The 19,240-nt window shown below is 39.1% G+C and overlaps 2 protein-coding genes across 3 annotated transcripts in view; both read left to right on the forward strand.

Moving 5' to 3' along the window:
• Nucleotides 1-16,163, forward strand: RAD17 (RAD17 checkpoint clamp loader component). Its single transcript, XM_035099551.2, is given in 17 exon segments — nt 1-1,186; nt 1,188-1,214; nt 1,697-1,957; nt 2,841-2,924; nt 4,739-4,895; nt 5,535-5,671; nt 6,204-6,256; nt 6,535-6,660; nt 6,746-6,815; nt 7,397-7,508; nt 9,246-9,407; nt 9,885-9,970; nt 10,129-10,275; nt 11,278-11,424; nt 12,220-12,340; nt 13,544-13,601; nt 14,472-16,163. Coding segments are annotated over 17 exon segments (2,064 nt in total). The 5' UTR covers nt 1-1,141; the 3' UTR covers nt 14,743-16,163.
• Nucleotides 15,756-19,240, forward strand: part of MARVELD2 (MARVEL domain containing 2) — a 12,482-nt gene continuing 8,997 nt past the window's right edge. Inside the window, exons 1-2 of one of the 2 annotated variants that reach the window (XM_035099552.2) lie at nt 15,756-15,880; nt 16,806-17,978. In XM_035099552.2, coding sequence (XP_034955443.2) covers nt 16,821-17,978 — 1,158 coding nt within the window. In that variant the 5' untranslated portion in view covers nt 15,756-15,880; nt 16,806-16,820. Of the gene's footprint in view, nt 15,881-16,026; nt 16,164-16,805; nt 17,979-19,240 lie in introns of those variants that run through there. The other variant, XM_035099553.2, reaches the window with a different exon arrangement.

Below are 19,240 nucleotides of genomic sequence, written 5' to 3' on the forward strand. Positions count from 1 at the left end.
CCTTCGCCCTGGAAGATCTGCCTCCCTGCCTTGTTGGCCGATATTTTCCCACCTGGCCTGCGTGGGCGGGTCCCTGACTGATCCCAGCTACAAAAGTTGCTGAACAGACTCTTCGGCTGGGGTAGTGTTTGGAGGTTTCTTTGGTTGCTCGTACTGTATAAGTTGAATAAATAATAATAATAATAATACGGATGCTGATTTTTTAATATTTATTTCTAGATCATGTTATGATTCATGTGGGAATTGTTTTAATTTGGTTGTGTACATTATTTATGACTTTCGTTATGTTTGTAATTATGCAAATCTTGTCATGTCATAAGCCGCCTTGAGCATAGTTTTAACTCAAACACCACCGTGCTTATATTTTTGGACAACTGTCTCAGTCTGTGAGTGTACTCTTTATATTGCCTAGCCTTTGGGGATGGTATGACAACTACTGACATTTGTGACGGGGTGGTATGACAACTTAAATTTGTAACTGAATATCCAGTTCTGAAGTTTTCGCCTGCTGTATAGATGAAACCTATAGTTGTCTGTGACAGGTTACTGAATTCTGCCTACTACTGCCTGATGTACTAGTATACAGTATTTAAAAATTATTTCAGGAATATGTTACACAATCATGCTGCTAAATAGTTTCTGTGGAGGTTTTTCTCCACAACCATGAGTTGGTAGAAACAATCCCAACCCCTTTTGCACCACTATGGAAAGGTGGTGGATAAAGTGGAAGTCTCTCCACCCTGCCCACTGCCTGCAGAGTGATGCCAACATTACTTCATTGGTATGAACCTCCCTGTTCAGATCACCAAATGGTGAGTGGGTACGGTATGCCGCCGGTAGGATCTCTGCCAGTGAAATCCAGCTGGAAGACCAAAAAGGCCCTGTGTGAAGCCTGGCATTCCATACAGCCAGGGTTAGGAATGAACCTTTACTTGGAAAAACAGCACATTTGGAAGAAAATAGCAGCTGGAGTGTGATTTCTCCCTTCCCTGGGGCTATCCCTTCATCTAATTATTTGCAAGGCAGGCCTGGTTGGATGTTTTGCCTAGCTGGACGTTTTAAAATTCTATCTGTGCAAAGTTTGTTTACATAAGTATTTTACACTTTTTTAGGTCATATAATTTAAAGGGCTACTGGTCATATGCTTCGGATGGAAACTACAAAGGTTGATGATGTCAAAAAAACATTCAAAAAGAAAGATTGCTGCAGTCAAAGTGAGTGATTACAACTTTAAGATATTAAAGACTTTGGATTGTATTATTCTTTAATGCACAGTTGTTATACTCATGTAGAGAAGGATTGCTTCCTTTATTATCGCTTTTCACAACATCAGCCAATAGTAGTTTGGAAATCACAGTTAAATGTTCCAGACCAAGTATAATTACTGGAAATAAGAACTGTTGGACACACCGTGGCTAAATGCTTATATATATATATATATATATATATATATATATATACTTAAGACATAGTATTTTCATAATTTCATGCTGATTTCAGACTCCCTTTCTTGTATTAAAACAAAGTTACTGAATGTTCAATTAAGTAGAGCTTAAAAGTTGAAAGGGGGCTTTCCAATAGTATGACAAAGTTGTTGTTATTAAGACCTTTGACTATTCTACTGTAAAATAGTAGTTGGTTTAAGAATTAATCATTTCTACCATGCAATAACTTTTGTTTACTTATATTTTGTCAGGTGACTGATTGGGTGGAGCCATCTTTTAGTGATTTCTGTAAGGATACAATTCTATCATCTGACATTCTTCATAAGAAGCCATCAACAGATACCAAACACAGTCGGAAGAAAAAAGAGTGTTGCTCTCCGATAGAAAGTTGTAAGACTGAAGGGAAAAAAAGAAAGCCACCTTCTACAGATGAGCAATATAAATATAAACTCTCAAAACAAAACCATAGCCAAAACAAATCTTGGGTGGATAAATACAAACCGAAAACTCAGGTAAAGTTTAGTTTAAAATTCCTTTAAAAACAACAAATAGCTTTGTGTGTTGTTGAAGTGGTGTGCCCAAAAGGAAAAGTAGTTACAGTGTTTCATAGATTTATTACGTTGATAGAACATAGGTATACTTGGTTAACAGAAAAGTATAAGATATATGTTTTGATTTGAAGTGCATTTGGAAATTTGTTCATTTTAAATATATATTTTTAAATGGTCAGCAAGTGTTTGGAATATTATGCACTAGCAATGGAATATGTTTGCACTTGTTATTGAGTAATGATATTAACTATGTCCTCTAGATGATCATCTTTCAGCTTAATAAACAAAGATGTGAGGAAGACTTCTGTCCATGTATAGTCATTTCTAGAAATATGTTGGATGTCCTTTGAATGCCTTGAAAATTAATGCAAATCTAGTCCCTTGGCTCTGGTGTGTGGCATTATGTAATCACATTCCAGTTCATTAGGACAGAGGTCTTGTGGTAGCTTTCAGACTGTAAATGGAGCCTTCATGCAGATGCCCCTTATTTTAGCTAGTTTAGTACGCTGTGGAACTATTTGCAGTCTGAAGGCTGCTGCTGAATCTCAGGCCCTGAACTCTGCTGTGTGTGATGTAATCTCCACACTTTGGGGCTTGGAGATGGATACCAGATAGTTGGAACCCTAATGGCCTGAATTCTGGCCAAAATGGATCCCAGACGAACTGAGCCAGGCCAGTTACGGAAACACAGTAAAAATAGAACTATTTATATTTTGCTTACACTAATAATTAACTTGTTACAGGTACCAAGAGAATATGCTACAACAGTGTTCTTTCGCAGTATTTAATTCTACTGTAAAATTATTTGCCTGAACTATATATTATTAATTATTTTTCTCATTAGAATGAGCTTGCCATACACAAGAAGAAAATTGAAGAAGTTGAAGCATGGTTAAAAGATCACACATTTCAAAGGCCACCCAGACAGGTAGCATATATTTACCTAGTAGCTTTACCTGTCACTAAGTTTGTTTTGAAGGCTTTGTGTAACTTAAGACACCTTCTGGGAAATGTTCAGCAGATTATATTTTCATCAGAAATGAGGTGAGAAAGCAACACAAATCCTGCATGATATTTCATTTTGCAGCAGTATTTGTTACAGTATTTCATGCAGTAATCTGCTTTTGACATTTGGCACAGTAATTTTCTAGAAGTTTGTAGCAGCAAAATAAATTCTTAGGAAAAATAATACGGTTCACTTGAAAATAAAGTTAACATAAACTGTAGCTTTTTGACACCTGGACTGACATACCATAGGGAAATAGGCATCATTTGATTGCATTTCCCCTTCCTTTTCTGAACTGCTGCCGTGTTTCTCCGAAAATAAGCCATACTCCGAAAATAAGCCATAGTGATAGGCAGTTTAACCTTGTAGGTTAAACTGTACCATACTTAATAAAAAATAAAAAAAAGACATCCCCTGAAAATAAGCCACTGTGGTGTTTTTTTTTTTTTTGGAGGAAAAATAAATATAATATGGTGTCTTATTTTTGGAGAAACACGGTAGATATGCATTTCACTGTTTGCTTCTTTGCAACCTGGGGAGAGGAACATAGGAAGATCTTTTATACCAATCAGACAATTGGTTTTCCATGTAGCTCAGTACTGTCTGTTGGCAGCAGTTCTCCTGATTTTGAGGGAGCTGATATTCCCAGCTCTACCTGGAGATGCCGGTTATTGAACCTGGGAGCTGCTTCATGCAAAGCCAATGCTTTACCACTGAGCTACAACTTCTTCTGAGAGGAGTAAATGGCAACGAGTAAGCTTGGCTCAGAGCAGGCCCACTGAAAATTTTGGATGTAACTTAGCCATGTTCAATAATTTAAATGGGTCTGCTCCAAATGAAAACTAGTTGCATGTCACTCAAAAAAGTTCTTCTGCATGCATGTTAAGTTTTTCCATATTGCCTGGTGAACGTTGCTGCATTGTGACCCGAGAAATGCTGTGGTATGTTAACAGAGGGGCATACAGGGATGAATTAAAAGGTGCTGATGTTTGCAGTGCTATAAAGGTAAAGGTAAAGGGACCCTTGACCATTAGGTCCAGTCGTGACCGACTCTGGGGTTGTGGCGCTCATCTCGCTTTATTGGCCGAGGGAGCCGGCGTACAGCTTCTGGGTCATGTGGCCAGCATGACTAAGTTACTTCTGGCGAACCAGAGCAGCGCACGGAAACGCCGTTTACCTTCCCACTGGAGCAGTACCTATTTATCTACAGTACTTGCACTTTGATGTGCTTTCGAACTGCAGTGTTATACTTGGAGCTAAATCATTGCATGAGAAAAGTATGCATATATTCTTCCTCTTGCACAAGTGTTTTTAGAAGAGCATTGCTGGCAAGTTCTCTTCCACACAGTTTGTGTGTGTGTGTGTGTGTGTGTGTGTGTGTGTGTGTGTGGCGGATATGGATGGGAGCTTTTTTTTGCCATCCTAATTCAAATAATAATTAGTATTAGGGTAGTAACAGAATTTGTCAAATATTTTGTTTTGGCAGCATTTTATTGCTGCTTCATTTTCCAATTCCTTGTAATATATATGATTACCTAATAAGCAATTAATTTTACACTTGTATAAGTGTGGTGAAATATTGAATCATTGGGATTGTAATTTGTAATTTAACAACAGAAATTGTGCTAACAGAAAGTGTGGGGAGAAGGGGGGGAAATTAATAAAAGTCCATTAAATTTTTATCATGCTCTTTCCTTCTAATATAGCGAGTTGGTTTATTATATGATGTCTTGTAGGAAGGTTCTATTTTATTATTAACTGGTCCTCCTGGATGTGGCAAGTCTGCAACTGTGGAAATATTAGCCAAAGATCTTGGCATTCAAGTGCAAGAATGGATAAATCCTGTATCACTAGACTTCAAGAAAGATGATGTCATAGATTCTTTGAGCTATGGTAAGCATTTAATTGAAGACTTTGAGTCAAGCAGTTAGAATATATTTGGTAGGTTTGTGTATTTGTCATAATATCCCAATCTGATGCCCATCAAATTGTTGAAAGTTTCATTGGAATTAACGAGACTCACTTCTACTTAATAGTGTGATACTTTAGATTCATACTCAGATCTTTACTAGTAGACCCTCTTTTCACCCCATGGTTTCAAACATTTTCACATTTCAAAACTGATATGTTTTGCAGTAATGGGAAGGGAACAGTGAGGCCGGCACCCCCCCCCCAAATAAATTGGTTCTTAAGTATACTGGTTTGTACAACAACTAAAGCTCTTAAAATGAAGGTGGATGGGATTTCTAAGTTAAGGCAGATATCTTTATCTGCTGATGGAAAGTAGAAACTATAAAGATAGTATCTGCATTCCTTTTCTTCAAAGATGTGATATACTTGTACCACCCATCCAGTTCCCATAATCTACACCTTTGGTGGATTTTAGCCTGTGCTATTTGGCAGCAGGCAAAAAATGGCTTTTTGCTCTAAAACACCAAATTCAAAGCAGATGGGTCCTAGGATACTGAATCTTCATGTTCATGTTATTGTTATTTATAAGGTATACACTGTAAAATAAACTCTCCTGTTCAGAGTCTGATTTTCAGATACTTCCTTATCAGAGCCAGACAGCTCTCTTTCAAGAGTTTCTATTAAGAGCAAACAAATATGCCAGTCTTCAGATGGTTGGACAATCCATGGAAACTGACAAAAGACTTATTCTTGTGGAAGTAAGTAAAAATACAGTAGTTAACTAATTCAAGTTAAAATCTTATATTCTTTTTTCTTATATTTTAAAGGACACTTTTATGTAAACTGCTTAGGGATTTTGAATGTTAAGCAGTGTATAAATATAATAAATATGTAAATAATGCAAGATAGGAGTTACCATAATCGTAAGGGGTGATTCCCGGGATGATTTGAAAATTTTGTCACAGTGAGCCTACTAAGAGCACGGGAACATTTGGGTTTATCTAAAGTAGCACTTTGAATCTAAACAGTTTGTTATTATAAATGTCAAGTAAAATAAGCAGATGACTCATATTATAGTCTTAATGGCCATCCACAATATTAATGCTACAGAGATGCTAAAATAAGAATATTGTGAAGAGCTAATATTAGGCAAGGAGATGATTAACTGCATTTGTCGTGACATAAGACTTCTCTTGACCATCTCTTGACAATTTTCTCTGTTTGAACAGTGTAGCTCCAATGATAATGGGAAAAAAGCTGGAATAACAGTATTATATTTGGTTTTTATAGGATATGCCAAACTATTTTTACCGTGACCATAGCTGTTTACATGAAATCTTGAGGTGAGTATAAAGCCATGGTTAGCAATTTGTTTTTATCAAAGGGCCACTTTGAGGAATACGGCTGATGTGCTATAAAATTCCATGAATACAAATGGAAACCTTCACATTATTCAATTTATTCTGAATTTTTGGTGTGTGGGGGTGGAATGTAAACATTTTGAGGTGGGAGGCATTCTTGGGCCAGAGGCTTCTAGTTGCTTATTGCTAGTATAGACTCCTACAGATTGATAACACTTGCCTTTAAACTTGGGACTTTCTCTCTTCATTTTTCATTTTAGAAGGTTTGTGCGGACAAGCAGATGTCCTCTTGTGTTTATAATATCAGATGCCTTCAGTGGAGCCAGCAACCAAAGGTCTCTATTTCCAAAGGAGATTCAGGAAGAGCTACATATAGATAATATTAGGTAAAAGGATCATTAAGTGCATTGGTCACAACCGAGGATTCATTATTAAATGTATATTGACCATCTGCCTCATTAATTTTCTCAGTTTTAACCCCGTGGCTCCAACGATGATGATGAAAGTTCTAAATCGAATAGCTGGAGCAGAGTTCAAGACGGTAGGTCAAATTAAAGCAGCGCTGGGACCGTTGCAATATGGTCATATTGTGAAAGTTAGCTGAATGTATCAATTGAGAGAGTTATTTAGTCTGCTCCTTCCTAAAAAAATAGAATAATTTTTAACAAGTGGCTTTTATTTGAGAAGTGGCTGCCAAATGACTGAGGTCTGTCAGCATTCGAGGAAGTACAGGTAAAATAAAACAAAAAGAGACTCAGAAATGCATGGATGTATACAAATGGCTTCCACACACATAGCACTTGTAATTTATTTCACTATCAGAGGAGCTGTAGGTGTTTAGCAGTGTATGAATATGTGTTTATGCTCAGTTAATAGGTGACTTGGAAATGTAAATAAAAATATCATATGCAGCATTGTTCCACCATTGAGTAGGGAAACCCGTGAATGTGTTCAGAGTATCACTAATACTCTTAGGTACACTCTTAGGTTACTTGATGCTGCAAACATCAGTTCAATAAAATCATATAAAGCTTATGGCCAGTGTTTATCTACAAACTAACAGCAGTCTTGTTTTGTTGTGCAGACTAAAGACCTTACAGATACTTTTGCTTTTCTTTGCAGAATGGAGAAAAAACCGATGTCCCTGACATATCTTCATTAGACTTGATTTGCAAAGGATGTTCAGGTGATATTAGGAGTGCAATAAATAACCTTCAGTTTTCTTCTTTAAGGGGTAAGTATGGAACAACTTCTGCTTAAATAAGTTTGTGGTTTTTGAAAATCATTTTTATTTTAACACTCTTGGGGTAGCCTTGCGGAAACTCTTATCAATGCGAGGCAGGAACTGAATGTCTCTTGGTTGTTAAATGGGACTTTTATACTGTGGCACTGATCCAAAGATGAACAAGCAAAGACAACTCTCCGCTTGTGAAATAGATCCTCAGTCCTTTCACAGCTAGCAGTGCCGTTCTTCCCCTCCACAGGACATCAGCATTGCCAGAAAGGACAATAGTGAAATTATTTTCATAGTGTGCACAAAATGTTGGAGCAAGTCTGTAGCTCTGTGTGTGAAAAACTAGAGTTACCAGGATTATTTGGGGGAAATCATGTGCTTTAAATGTATGATGTGGATCTATTCCTTGAGTTTGTGCAGTATTGGGGGGTTGAACTAGCCATACTTAGTTCCCATTTAAATTAATGGGACTTAAATTAGTTATTACAGTGGTGCCTCGCTAGACAAAATTAATTCGTTCCAGGACTCAATTCGTCCTACGAAAATTTCGTCTAGCGAGGCACCGTTTCCCATAGGAATGCATTAAAAGTCAATTACACAAAGGGGAACCAGCTGCAGCAGGGAAAGAAGGCAAAGGGAGATCAGCTGAGAGGCGGTGACAGCTGTCAGCGCCTCTCAGCTGAGCTTCCTTTGCCTTCTTCCCTTGCTACAGATGGTTCCCCTTTCGCTAGATGAATGCCCTTATTTTCTGATCAGAGGTTTTTATGGCCACGCTTCGCAAGACGAAGCAGTGGCCATAGAAAATCTCGTCGTACAGTGAGGCAACCTCCGATCAGAAAATCCTTTCGTTAAGCGGAATTTTCGTCTAGCAGGGCATTAGTCTAGACTCTAGCGAGGCACCACTGTACTAACTTTTCATGTTCATTTCAATCAGATCTAACTTTGTCTGGATCCAACCAAGTGTATTTATAACATATTTTACTGATACTAGATGAGTATTTAGAGCAGGATAACCCTCCTTTCTTATTCTTGACAAAAAAGCTTCCTTGAGAATCTGGAAAGAAAGTTTTTGTTTTATTCTGTTATTTACAGTATTTTTAAATCAAATTCCTTCACTGTGGGCTTCCAGAATGTTCCCAACATTATGCTGCTTAACATTTGCCGGCTGAAATATGGATGGCTATGGTTTGTTATAGACTTGTTCTGAATTTCCAGTATTGGAACCGGGGGGACATAGACCAGATACTAATGGTGGCAAACTACTACAAAAATATATTGACATTGTTTTTTTATTCACTTTGAGCATTGTAAATGCTCCATTCCTCACTATATGTGTACAGAAAGTTATGAACTCATGTTTTATTGCAAGACCCTTATTCCATCAAAATCATCAAACAAATTTTGTGAACAGGAACAAAGAACCTAATTTTAAGCTTTTTGTGAATAAGGGCAAAAATTCAGGTCTGAGTCAGTTCCTCTCTACAGATTTTAATACCAGCACTTTAAAACTTTTATATTGTGCTTAATGTTTGCTACCTTCTGACTAGTTTGTCTTTTTGGCCTGAAGAGTAATGTGTATTTCCCCATTTTATTGAATGCAATAAAATTATAAAGCTTGTTTATAATTAGATAATCTTTGACCTGATGAGCATACCTTATTTTTCTATTGAATAAAAAATTCTGGAGTTCATGTTTTACAGTCTACCACTTTGTTCTTTTTTGCTTTTTGCTTACCAGACTACTCATCGCAGAAAAAGGGGAATTCCACATTAAAATATGATACATTATCTAAAGTAAAGAAGAAAGAGAAATTTGGTAACCAGGAGTTACAAGCTGTTGGTGCCAAAGATTCCTCCATCTTTCTGTTCCATGCCTTGGGGAAAATACTTTACTGCAAAAGTAAGAACACGTTAACCTATTATTCTTAATTCTATTTGTGTGAGGGGATGAATTATCATGTCAATTATTGACAGCTTCTATATTTGCCTACAACTGATTTACTTTTCTCACTCTTTTAAGACGATATAAAGAATCGGTAGCTATTGTTTTTCCTAACTGGAATCTGTCACTGTAGCCCCCTTCACAATTACTGGGAGCAAGCCCTGTCCTATAGATGCATGCCTTGGCATAAACTGAACACGAGTATCAATTCATGCGCAGGCTTCCATGCAATTAAAACCTGCACCTACTACCAGGAGCCTTGGCCACATGGAAGTCTATGTGTGCTGTAAGCCGTGTGAACCAGTACTAGCCAAGTTTGAGTTGTAGACAATCCCCTCATCTCTGGTCAGTAACCTGTCTCCATATCCAAATACTCTATGCTTCTCATATTTAATGCAAACTTCTATGTAGCTGTAGAGTGTGTTATTCTTACAGGAGAACCAGCAACAGACTTGGAGTTTCCTCGATTACCTGTTCATTTAACAGAATATGAACGAAATCCCTTGCTTGTTCATCCTGAGGTAAATACATTTACTGTTTACTATTAATTGAGTGAAAATTTATTGCTAGTTATCTTATGTAAGTGGTAGATGTAAGAGTGATATTCTTAATATGTCATAATGCTAACTCATTTCCTCCCGATGCATAACATTAATTATGTATATTCTCCTTTATTTAGGATGTCATAGAAAAGTCACACATGCCTGGGGACTTATTTAATTTATACCTTCATCAAAACTACATTGACTTTTTCTCTGATATAGATGATCTTGTGAGAGCCAGTGAATATTTGAGTACTGCTGACTTCCTTTGCAGTAACTGGGATGTAAGTTTTAAAATGTAACAATAGCTTAAAGTAACAAAACATAGAAATATGAAGGCTTCAGAATAAGTGTCAGAGGAGGAAAATAAACATTTTGAACCAAGGAAAGTGAATGGCTTCACCATTCCCCAGTGGGTGTGCTAAATTTGTAGGTTCTGTATTTTATATATTAACATAACTGTTTCTGCTTATTATTATTTATTATTAATTAAATTTGTATACCGCCCTTCATCTGAAGGTCATGGGGCAGTTCACAACATAAAAACGCAAAATGAAAACAAAATGCATAATAAAATAAAGACAAACCAATAATCCCCCTCCCTGCTTAGAATTGTAACAGACCTCAGGATTTACCTAGTCTACTCCCTTAGACTTGTTTTCTTGTATGACAGTGTGTTTTATGTAACTTTAAAGCTTACTGTTCATGTTTTGCCTTATCAAACAATTGTTCTGAAGAAAGCATGTGCCATTTTCTAGCTAGTCTTTCTATAGTCTGGATAAAGTTGTCATGTCTCAGATACTTTTTTTTAAGATTACACCCAGCTGGACTCCCTTTCCTCATCCCTATTGCCTCCCATGCACATCCCAAAGAATGGGGGACGCCTAGAGTCTGTCTTGGAGTTGTGAGTGGCTATGGGTGGAGGAGAGGAAGCAGTAATGGATATGCATGACACAATTCAACAGACAGCTTTTAAATTTGCTCTCATGTGTTTGAACCAACAGACTACATGGCATGGAAAAATCATAGCTGCTAAGTTTTCCCTTTTCTCGCGAGGAAGCCTATTCAGCATAATGGAAAATCCCTGAAAAAAAGGGATAACTTGGCAGCTATGGGAAAAATACCAGCTGTTGCAAGTGTGAGAGGGTGCATTGCTACCAATCCAGAAAAACCTGGGAATTTAAAATACTTACCTCAAACAAATGCTCAGTTGCAAATAGGTGAAAAATTGACTGCCAGAAATGTTCCTCCTTTCACTTTGATCTTGTTTTTATCATCTCCTATAGGCTAGACCTACACTCCGGGAATATAGTGCATCCATAGCCACAAGGGGTGTAATGCATTCAAACAGATCCAGAGCCTCTGCTCAAAGCAAAGGAGGAATGGGCTTTCGACCCCTTCATAAACCACAGTGGTTCCTAATAAACAAAAAGGTAATTATTTTGAAATGATATTCTTTATTTCAACATTTATTGTAAAACGTTTTACATTTATTGCAAATCATAACCTAAAATAGAAACAGTAAATTAAGTTCAGCTTTCTTACTATCATTCTCATCTGATATGTGATGTAGGTTAATAATGCTGTAAGACTGCCTTAGCTCGCATGTTTGTGATAAGCATATTCATTACAAGATTAAAGAGTTATTTAGTAAGATTTAGGTTTCAGTTTAAGTTTTAATTAAAGGATTGCCTTGTGCCATCTAGCCAAGGAAAATATTTTAGATGAATCATTCCTGCAGTGTAATCTAGGACTAGCTTGACTACACAAACAACCCAAGAAGAAATATATTTAGAGGCTACCACAAAATAGCATTTGGTCTGGGGGGAAATACATTTCAACATACTCTGTAACATGGTTAGGAATAACGAAGTGTACCTCTTGGATTGTTAGTGTGGCAGCTTCGAGTAAAAATGGACAGGCCTATTTTGGAACCTTCAAGTTATGCTATCTCCAGAAAAATTAAATAGGAAAATCAAAATGGAAAGAAATAACTTGATGCTTTAAGCTCCTGCAGCTGTCTAGGCGACGTATCACACCACGTCTCAATAGTTATTTTCTGGATAGTGTTGTATGCTTGTTTTAATGTTGGGTTTCTAAGGCATGGAAGTTCTGGCAAAATAACCTCCTAATATTTATAATTGGTAGAGAGTCAGAAGAGAAATTTTGTGGTTTAACTGTAGATAATATATTTTACTATTAGACTCCTTTGTTCTGCCTCCTTATAGTATCAGGAAAACTGCATTGCTGCAAAATCCCTCTTTTCAAGTTTCTGTTTACCACCGCTGTGCCTTCAGACCCAGCTGTTACCTTATCTTGCCATGCTGACAAATCCAATGAGAAACCAAGGTACTTTTTAAAAACAAAACAAAAACCCTTTTCTCAGAAAATGTCTTGGAAGTTCTTAGTCAAACTCTGATAGTAAGCAGTTAGTATTGAAATTAGTAACTGGTAATTTACTCTTACGATGCCTTATGAGGAACGGCTTAGGGAGCTGGGATTTAGCCTGGAGAAGAGAAGGTTAAGGGGTGATATGATAGCCATGTTCAAATATATTAAAGGATGCCATATAGAGGAGGGAGAAAGGTTGTTTTTTGCTGCTCCAGAGAAGCAGACATGGAGCAATGGATTCAAACTACAAGAAAGAAGATTCCACCTAAACATTAGGAAGAACTTCCTGACAGTAAGAGCTGTCGACAGTGGAATTTGCTGCCAAGGAGTGTGGTGGAGTCTCCTTCTTTGGAGGTCTTTAAGCGGAGGCTTGACAGCCACCTGTCAGGAATGCGTTGATGGTGTTTCCTGCTTGGCAGGGGGTTGGACTGGATGGCCCTTGTGGTCTCTTCCAACTCTATGATTCTATTATTCTTAACCTTGGTTTTAACACCACTTGGGAAATGTTGATTGTGCTCTGAAAAGTGAATTCTCTAAGCGTTTGTGTCAGCACATCTGCATCTGATGGTTTCCCCTATTGCTGCAACATTGTTTGTTTTCTCATTGTGCTGCCTGTAGCTTGGGCCAAAGGGTTTCTATAGATGCTCATTTTTAGGAGCAAGAGCAGTTGCTAAAATTGCACTTATTCTATTTTTCCTATAGCAGCATGACAAATGTATTGATTGGGATATGGAGGGTGAAGCTTTAGAGCAGAAAAGCCCTTGGCCATGGAAAATAATGTAATGATAACCAACCCCTAGATGGTATGTTAAATATATATATATATAAAGGTAAAGGGACCCCTGACCATTAGGTCCAGTCGTGACCGACTCTGGGGTTGCATGCTCCTCTCGCATTATTGGCCGAGGGAGTTGGCGTATAGCTTCCAGGTCATGTGGCCAGCATGACAAAGCCACTTGTACGTATATATGAATTATTTATTGTCACTTATTGCAGTATTGGATTTTAAAATATATAAATACAGTTATCTGGTCTAAATCAGGAGTGGAGGAAGTATTGCAAAACATTCTTAGCTTAAAATGGGACTGTGTACACCGGATACACAACAAATTCAAGTTCCAACACAATTCTGAGCAATAATTTTTGTGTGTGCTTTCTCAGCTCAGATTACTTTTATTCAGGACGTTGGAAGGCTTCCTTTAAAGAAACACTTTGGAAGGTAAACACCTGCTGTGGTTCTTTTGCAAATTGGAATATGTTTGCTCTGAATATCAGTATATACTTTCATATAGCACTTTGACTACATTGGTTAATTCTCAGTCTGTAAGGTGGGGAAAGTAACAATCAACTTGATATGCCACTCTGACCATATCAAGGACTCTGTGTTTTATTATTTATTCTTGTATTTATATCCTACCTTTCTACATGGAACCCAAGCCAGAGTATGTATGGTTCTCAGGCAGTCTCCCATCCATACACTGCCCAGACCTGCTTGCCTTCAGCAAAGTGGAGGCCTCATACGTCTTCAGGACCATGCCCTGGGATAAGTTGGGAGAGGGAATAGTCTACATATATAAGATATCACTAAGAAATGTAAAATCTCATGTTAGTTTTAAATTTACAGTTATACACTGCGAGATTTGTCATATAAGGCTGAAAGCAGCTAACTGTGCTTTCTGTGTTTAAATGCAAAAACTGGGCTAATGACAACTAGGCATTTGCAATCTCTTCTCCTTTTCAGTAGTTTTTAAGGGGTCACAATCAGTGGTGAAATTCAACGGTTGGAAAGTGGTACAGCAAATCATGTAATCTGCTGCCAATACACACAGTTTGGAAATCTGGACTGTAAAGGTTTTTAGGCGTATTACAAACTAGGCATACAAAACTATTTTCTTCTCGTGTGTGTCCACACACCTACCTGTTGCCCACTTTAAGAATGCAGCTTTATAAGCTTAACTTTGAAAGTCAATGAGAGAAAAGGAGATATAGATGCTACTTTTATCTGTTATTTGCATATCTGAATTCCTCAGTAGTTCTCTGCAAGAGCATAAAATGCTTCTGAACTTTTATTACTGTCGTTCCACAACAGGTTGAAGCTTGAAACTCTTACTGATAAAGACTCAGCAATACAGGACCTAGACAGTGACGATGAAGGGGATTTTGCTGAGATGCAGTCCACAAATGTGCTTACCCAAATGGAGAAAAACAAAACCAGTGAGAAAAATGAACCATATGAAAGTCCTCTTCCTTCCAGCCAATCTAGTGGAAATGAACTACCAGCCAGTCAATCTCAGCCTATTGTAGCACAAGCAATCATGGAGGAAAATGAACTAATCATAGAGGAATATGATAGTGACTAGAAGGTGTGAAATGGCAACTCCAAAGCTGTGATAGTGTTTAACATAATAATTTTAGGTTTAATATTCTATAAGCAATCTTAGCCAACTGTACTGAGAGTGCTACTACTGATAACCTCAACTTATTTCTTTGGGCTATTATTACTTTGCCACAGTTTCACACAGCTTTATTTCCAGAGAGACAAATGCTACACAAGATATATGAGTACTGGCTTTCCCCAGTACTATTTGACTCTACACTGTAAAGCTTCAACGGTGTGCACCTCAGTTCAAAATTTTGGCTCCAGTCCGAGAGGTGGTATGGAAATCAGTTTTATGAGACAAATGCATCGATTTACATGCCTCTTGGAGGGACAGTGTCAATAGTTTTGTTAAAATTTCACAAACGTAACCCTTACCCGCGGTGATAGAAAACTTGTATAAAGCATTTAAGTTCTGGGCTGTGTATTATTTAAGATGTAAATAAATTTCTGGATTCCTTGTATGCTTTGTGATTTTAGATAGATGTTTATAAAACCGAAGCAGGTACAGCTTGTGTTAGATAATCTTGCCTTTGGGCCACATGTCATTTCAACTGCATCTAAAAAGTGCAACTGGCCCAAATGACCTTTAAAAGGCTGTCTCCCTGCCCCCACCATATAATGCCTGCTTCTTTGCCCACTTGCATAATCTGCAAGTCTAAACAAAACTGTGGTATTTACTCTCCCATAAATTCGCCCAGCTGGTCAATGAATTGACTTCAACTTTGTACGGGTTAACAGGTTGGAGACTTGCGTTGAGGGCCCACTCACCTTCCATGCGGTGAGTGGGGGATACAAAAAAATATGAGGGGGGAGGCGCCTCTCGCGTGGATCAAAATCTTCGTCAAGCGGAAGCAGCAACCCTTTCAGCCGGTGGGGGCAGCCTAGCAGGAGAGCCACTCTACCTGGAGCGGGCGGGCGGGCAGGTAGGCTGCGCCTCACTGCGAGGACATGAGCGCATGACGCGCGGGAGGGGACGGTTCTCTTTGGCAGAGCCGCTGAGGGAAAGAAACCTCGCCGGGAAGGCGGAAGAAGGAACCTCGTCATTCCCGGGATTTTTGTGCATTCCCTCCCCGCCTGAAGCGAGCTTCCAGTGAGCAGGAAAGCTGCGTCGAGAAAGGGTGAGCGTGGTGAGGCTGCGCTGCGCGAGAAAGGAAAGGCGCTTGCTTGGTTCCGCTCCCGGTGGTTGTGGGAGCGCAGGGCGCCCGCGAGGTGTGGTCGCGAGTGAGGCGGCGGCGGCAGGAAGGAAGGAAGGTGCTGTGGTTGTGGTTGTTGAGCCTTGGGAGAAAAGTGCCCGGGCGAAAAGAGGCACTGGAAGAGTCCGGGAGTTCCCATTTCTGAGAGGCATCCAGTGCGCTCTCAGAAAGAAGTCCCCTTGTTGAAGCCGCTGAGACTTACTCCCAAGTAAGTGGGCGCCGAACTGCAATCGCGGAAGCGCAGCTTTAAGACTGCGACCCTAATAAACGTAGGTGAGAAACGCGGGGCGTAGTTTTCTCTAGACTGCACGTAGCAAAGTTTCTGGCGAAGCTGGGCCTCCTTGTGTAGAGGGAAAACAAGGGAAAGGGGTGGGGTGATGGTGTAACCGACTAGCTAGCCATTGTTTTCTTAGGTGGCTTGACACTGATACCCGTTATGTGCCTGACTCTTGTTTCCTGTGCACACATATTTATGATTTTCTGTAAAATGGTAGAGCTGTGAGTATAGTTAACGTTTTACCCTCTGCTCGGGAAGCCTTAACTCTTAATCCCGTGTACAGTGCCAGCATTCTTCATATATTCAAATGTACTCTGCTAATAGATTCACATGCCTTTGTCTTGGTTCAGAAGTCCTGTCAAAAACTGATTAAAAGGCTTGGTTTGTTTTTTAAAAATTGGAATGATAGAAGAAAAATGTTTTCTTTAGAAGATTTTAGGACTTTAGAAGATGTTTGTTTGTTTGCAGACTCTCAAAGCAGGAATTCAATTTGCTTTTCCTTTTGTCAAGCACAGTATATGTGAAACCAGGAAAGGAAAAGTAATATTTTCACTCTTTTGATTTCTGAAACAGGATAAAGGACCACAAATGTCTTCAAGGAATGCATCATCAGAGCGCAAACCAGGACAACACAGTCGGTCAGTCCATTATGATGAAGTGAATGTGGATTCTTTTTCAGAAGATGCTGAAAGGGATTTGCAAGATGCTGGACAGATACTTAACACAGATCCCTTGCCACCACCTCTTCCACTACAGCCACCCTTTGGGCCTGAATTTTATCCAAGTGACAGTGAAGAAACTGCTGGAGCCTCCGATCTCAAACCAGTGAGAAAATTCATTCCAGACTCATGGAAAAACTTCTTCAAAGGGAAAAGAGACGGCCCTGAATGGAATAAGCCAGTAGCTGCGATTTCTGGTGGAGCTGAATGCTCTCCACCATCATCTCCAACACTTACTCCGGTGAAGCCAGGCAATATTTCAGTTCCAAGCTCTTACCAGGATCCTTATGGAGGATCTGGGGGAACCTACAATTCACGGAAAGAAGCTGAAGCCATGCTCCCACAGGATCCCTATGGCTCCCTAGACAGGCATACACAAACTGTTCTAGCATACAGTGAGAAAGTAGAAGCCTTTAATTTGAGATACTCTTACATGAAATCTTGGGCCGGCTTGCTCAGGATCCTGGGAGTTGCCGAATTGCTGTTGGGTGCAGTTGTGTTTGCCTGTATTACAGCTTACATTCACAAGGACAATGAGTGGTACAACATGTATGGCTACTCTCAGCCACATGGTTATGGGGCAAGCGGCATGTATGGAGGGGGAAGCATGTATGGAGGCTATTACTACAGTGGGCCTAAAACCCCTTTTGTTCTTGTTATTGCAGCACTTGTTTGGATAGTGACTATTATAATTCTAGTACTTGGTATGTCCATGTATTACAGGACAATTCTTCTAGATTCCCACTGGTGGCCTTTAACCGAGTTTGGAATTAATGTTGCCTTGTTTATTTTGTATATGTCAGCTGCTATAGTCTATGTGAATGATGCTAACAGAGGAGGACTTTGCTACTACCCATTATTTAATACACCAATGAATGCATCATTTTGCCGTATAGAAGGGGGGCAGACAGCTGGAATTATCTTCTTGTTTGTAACAATGATGATCTATCTTATTGGTGCAATCGTTTGCCTAAAACTGTGGAGGCATGAAAGTGCACGGAAACAGCGAGAGCTTATGCAACAAGAGGTAAGTTCTGTAGAAAACAGTTGTTCCTACCATAAATTTAGTTTTGTAAAATAGTTGCTGTCATTTATTCACTGGCCTGGATCAGACATATAAATCTCAATTTACTAAAGCCAATGTGTCCTAAAACCATGTGCTTGTGTCTTTTGTCCCCTTGCTACCCCATCCCTCCTTCGTGTAAGTAACCAGTTATTCATATCCTTGGTTAATTAACAAAAAAAACTCATTATAAGCAGGAAACTTCGATAACTAGGACTGAAATAAACTGCCTGCTTCTAATCTCAATAACCATTGGAAAGCAAAGGAAACCATAGTTCATTAATCCAGGGAGTGTTGAATTATGGCATGCCAAAAAAAGGAGGAAGGAAGGGGCAACATGAAACAGAGCACCCAGGCACAAGGCTTGTGCAGAATTTGGCTTAATCAGCTAAGATAAATACATCTGAGCCAGCCCACTATGTAGATGTTATGTCTCTTAACTGTTGTACTTGCTTCTGTAACAGTTGCATCACTAAACTAAGGACCTGATTTGAGGCCTTTGGAGTCTTATAGATTAGGTTTGCATATAATTCTGAAGTGAATATTTTTCATGCAAGGATGAGCCTCACTTGGTAGAACATGAGACTCTTAATCTCAGGGTTGTAGGTTTAAGCCCCATAGGCAAAAAGATCCCTGCAGGGTGTTGGACTAGATGACCCTCCTGGTCCCTTCCAACTCTACAATTCTGTGAGTCTATGAAGAATTTTGCCTAAACAGAATTGAGTTCAAGTAATATATACTTTGTTGAGGTTTTGTGTATGTGACCACAGAATGCCAGTATAATAGGTGGAGTTTGCTTGCGAATGCACCTAATAAAAATCAATACTTGTTGGCATACCTTCAGCAATGTTAACTACACTGATACTACATTGTCTTGGGGAGACACATATTAGTGCTTTTGACCAGAGATTAAACTGTGCTGCCTTGCAACATTCCAGCATCTGAGAGCACCTCCTCCTCCCAAGTTTCTCTGCTTCCTACTTTCAGAGAAGAGTCCAAATATACCATTGCTGCTTCCAGATGGCCTAGCACCAAAAAACAGGGGAATCCTTTGGTCCTTTCTCCTTCCCTAATTCTGTCAGAGGGGAAATAAGAGCAGGACAGAGCTGCTTCTCCTTCCTTTTTCCTGAAAATCCAGAATAGCTGGGACATTTTCAAAGAAAGATGAAGAGGAACTATATCAGCAGATACTACCAGTGAGGTTCCAAGGATTTAGGGAGAAGCGC

Source organism: Zootoca vivipara, chromosome 11 (genome assembly GCF_963506605.1).
Source record: "Zootoca vivipara chromosome 11, rZooViv1.1, whole genome shotgun sequence".
In the NCBI taxonomy this organism is placed as follows: domain Eukaryota; kingdom Metazoa; phylum Chordata; class Lepidosauria; order Squamata; family Lacertidae; genus Zootoca; species Zootoca vivipara.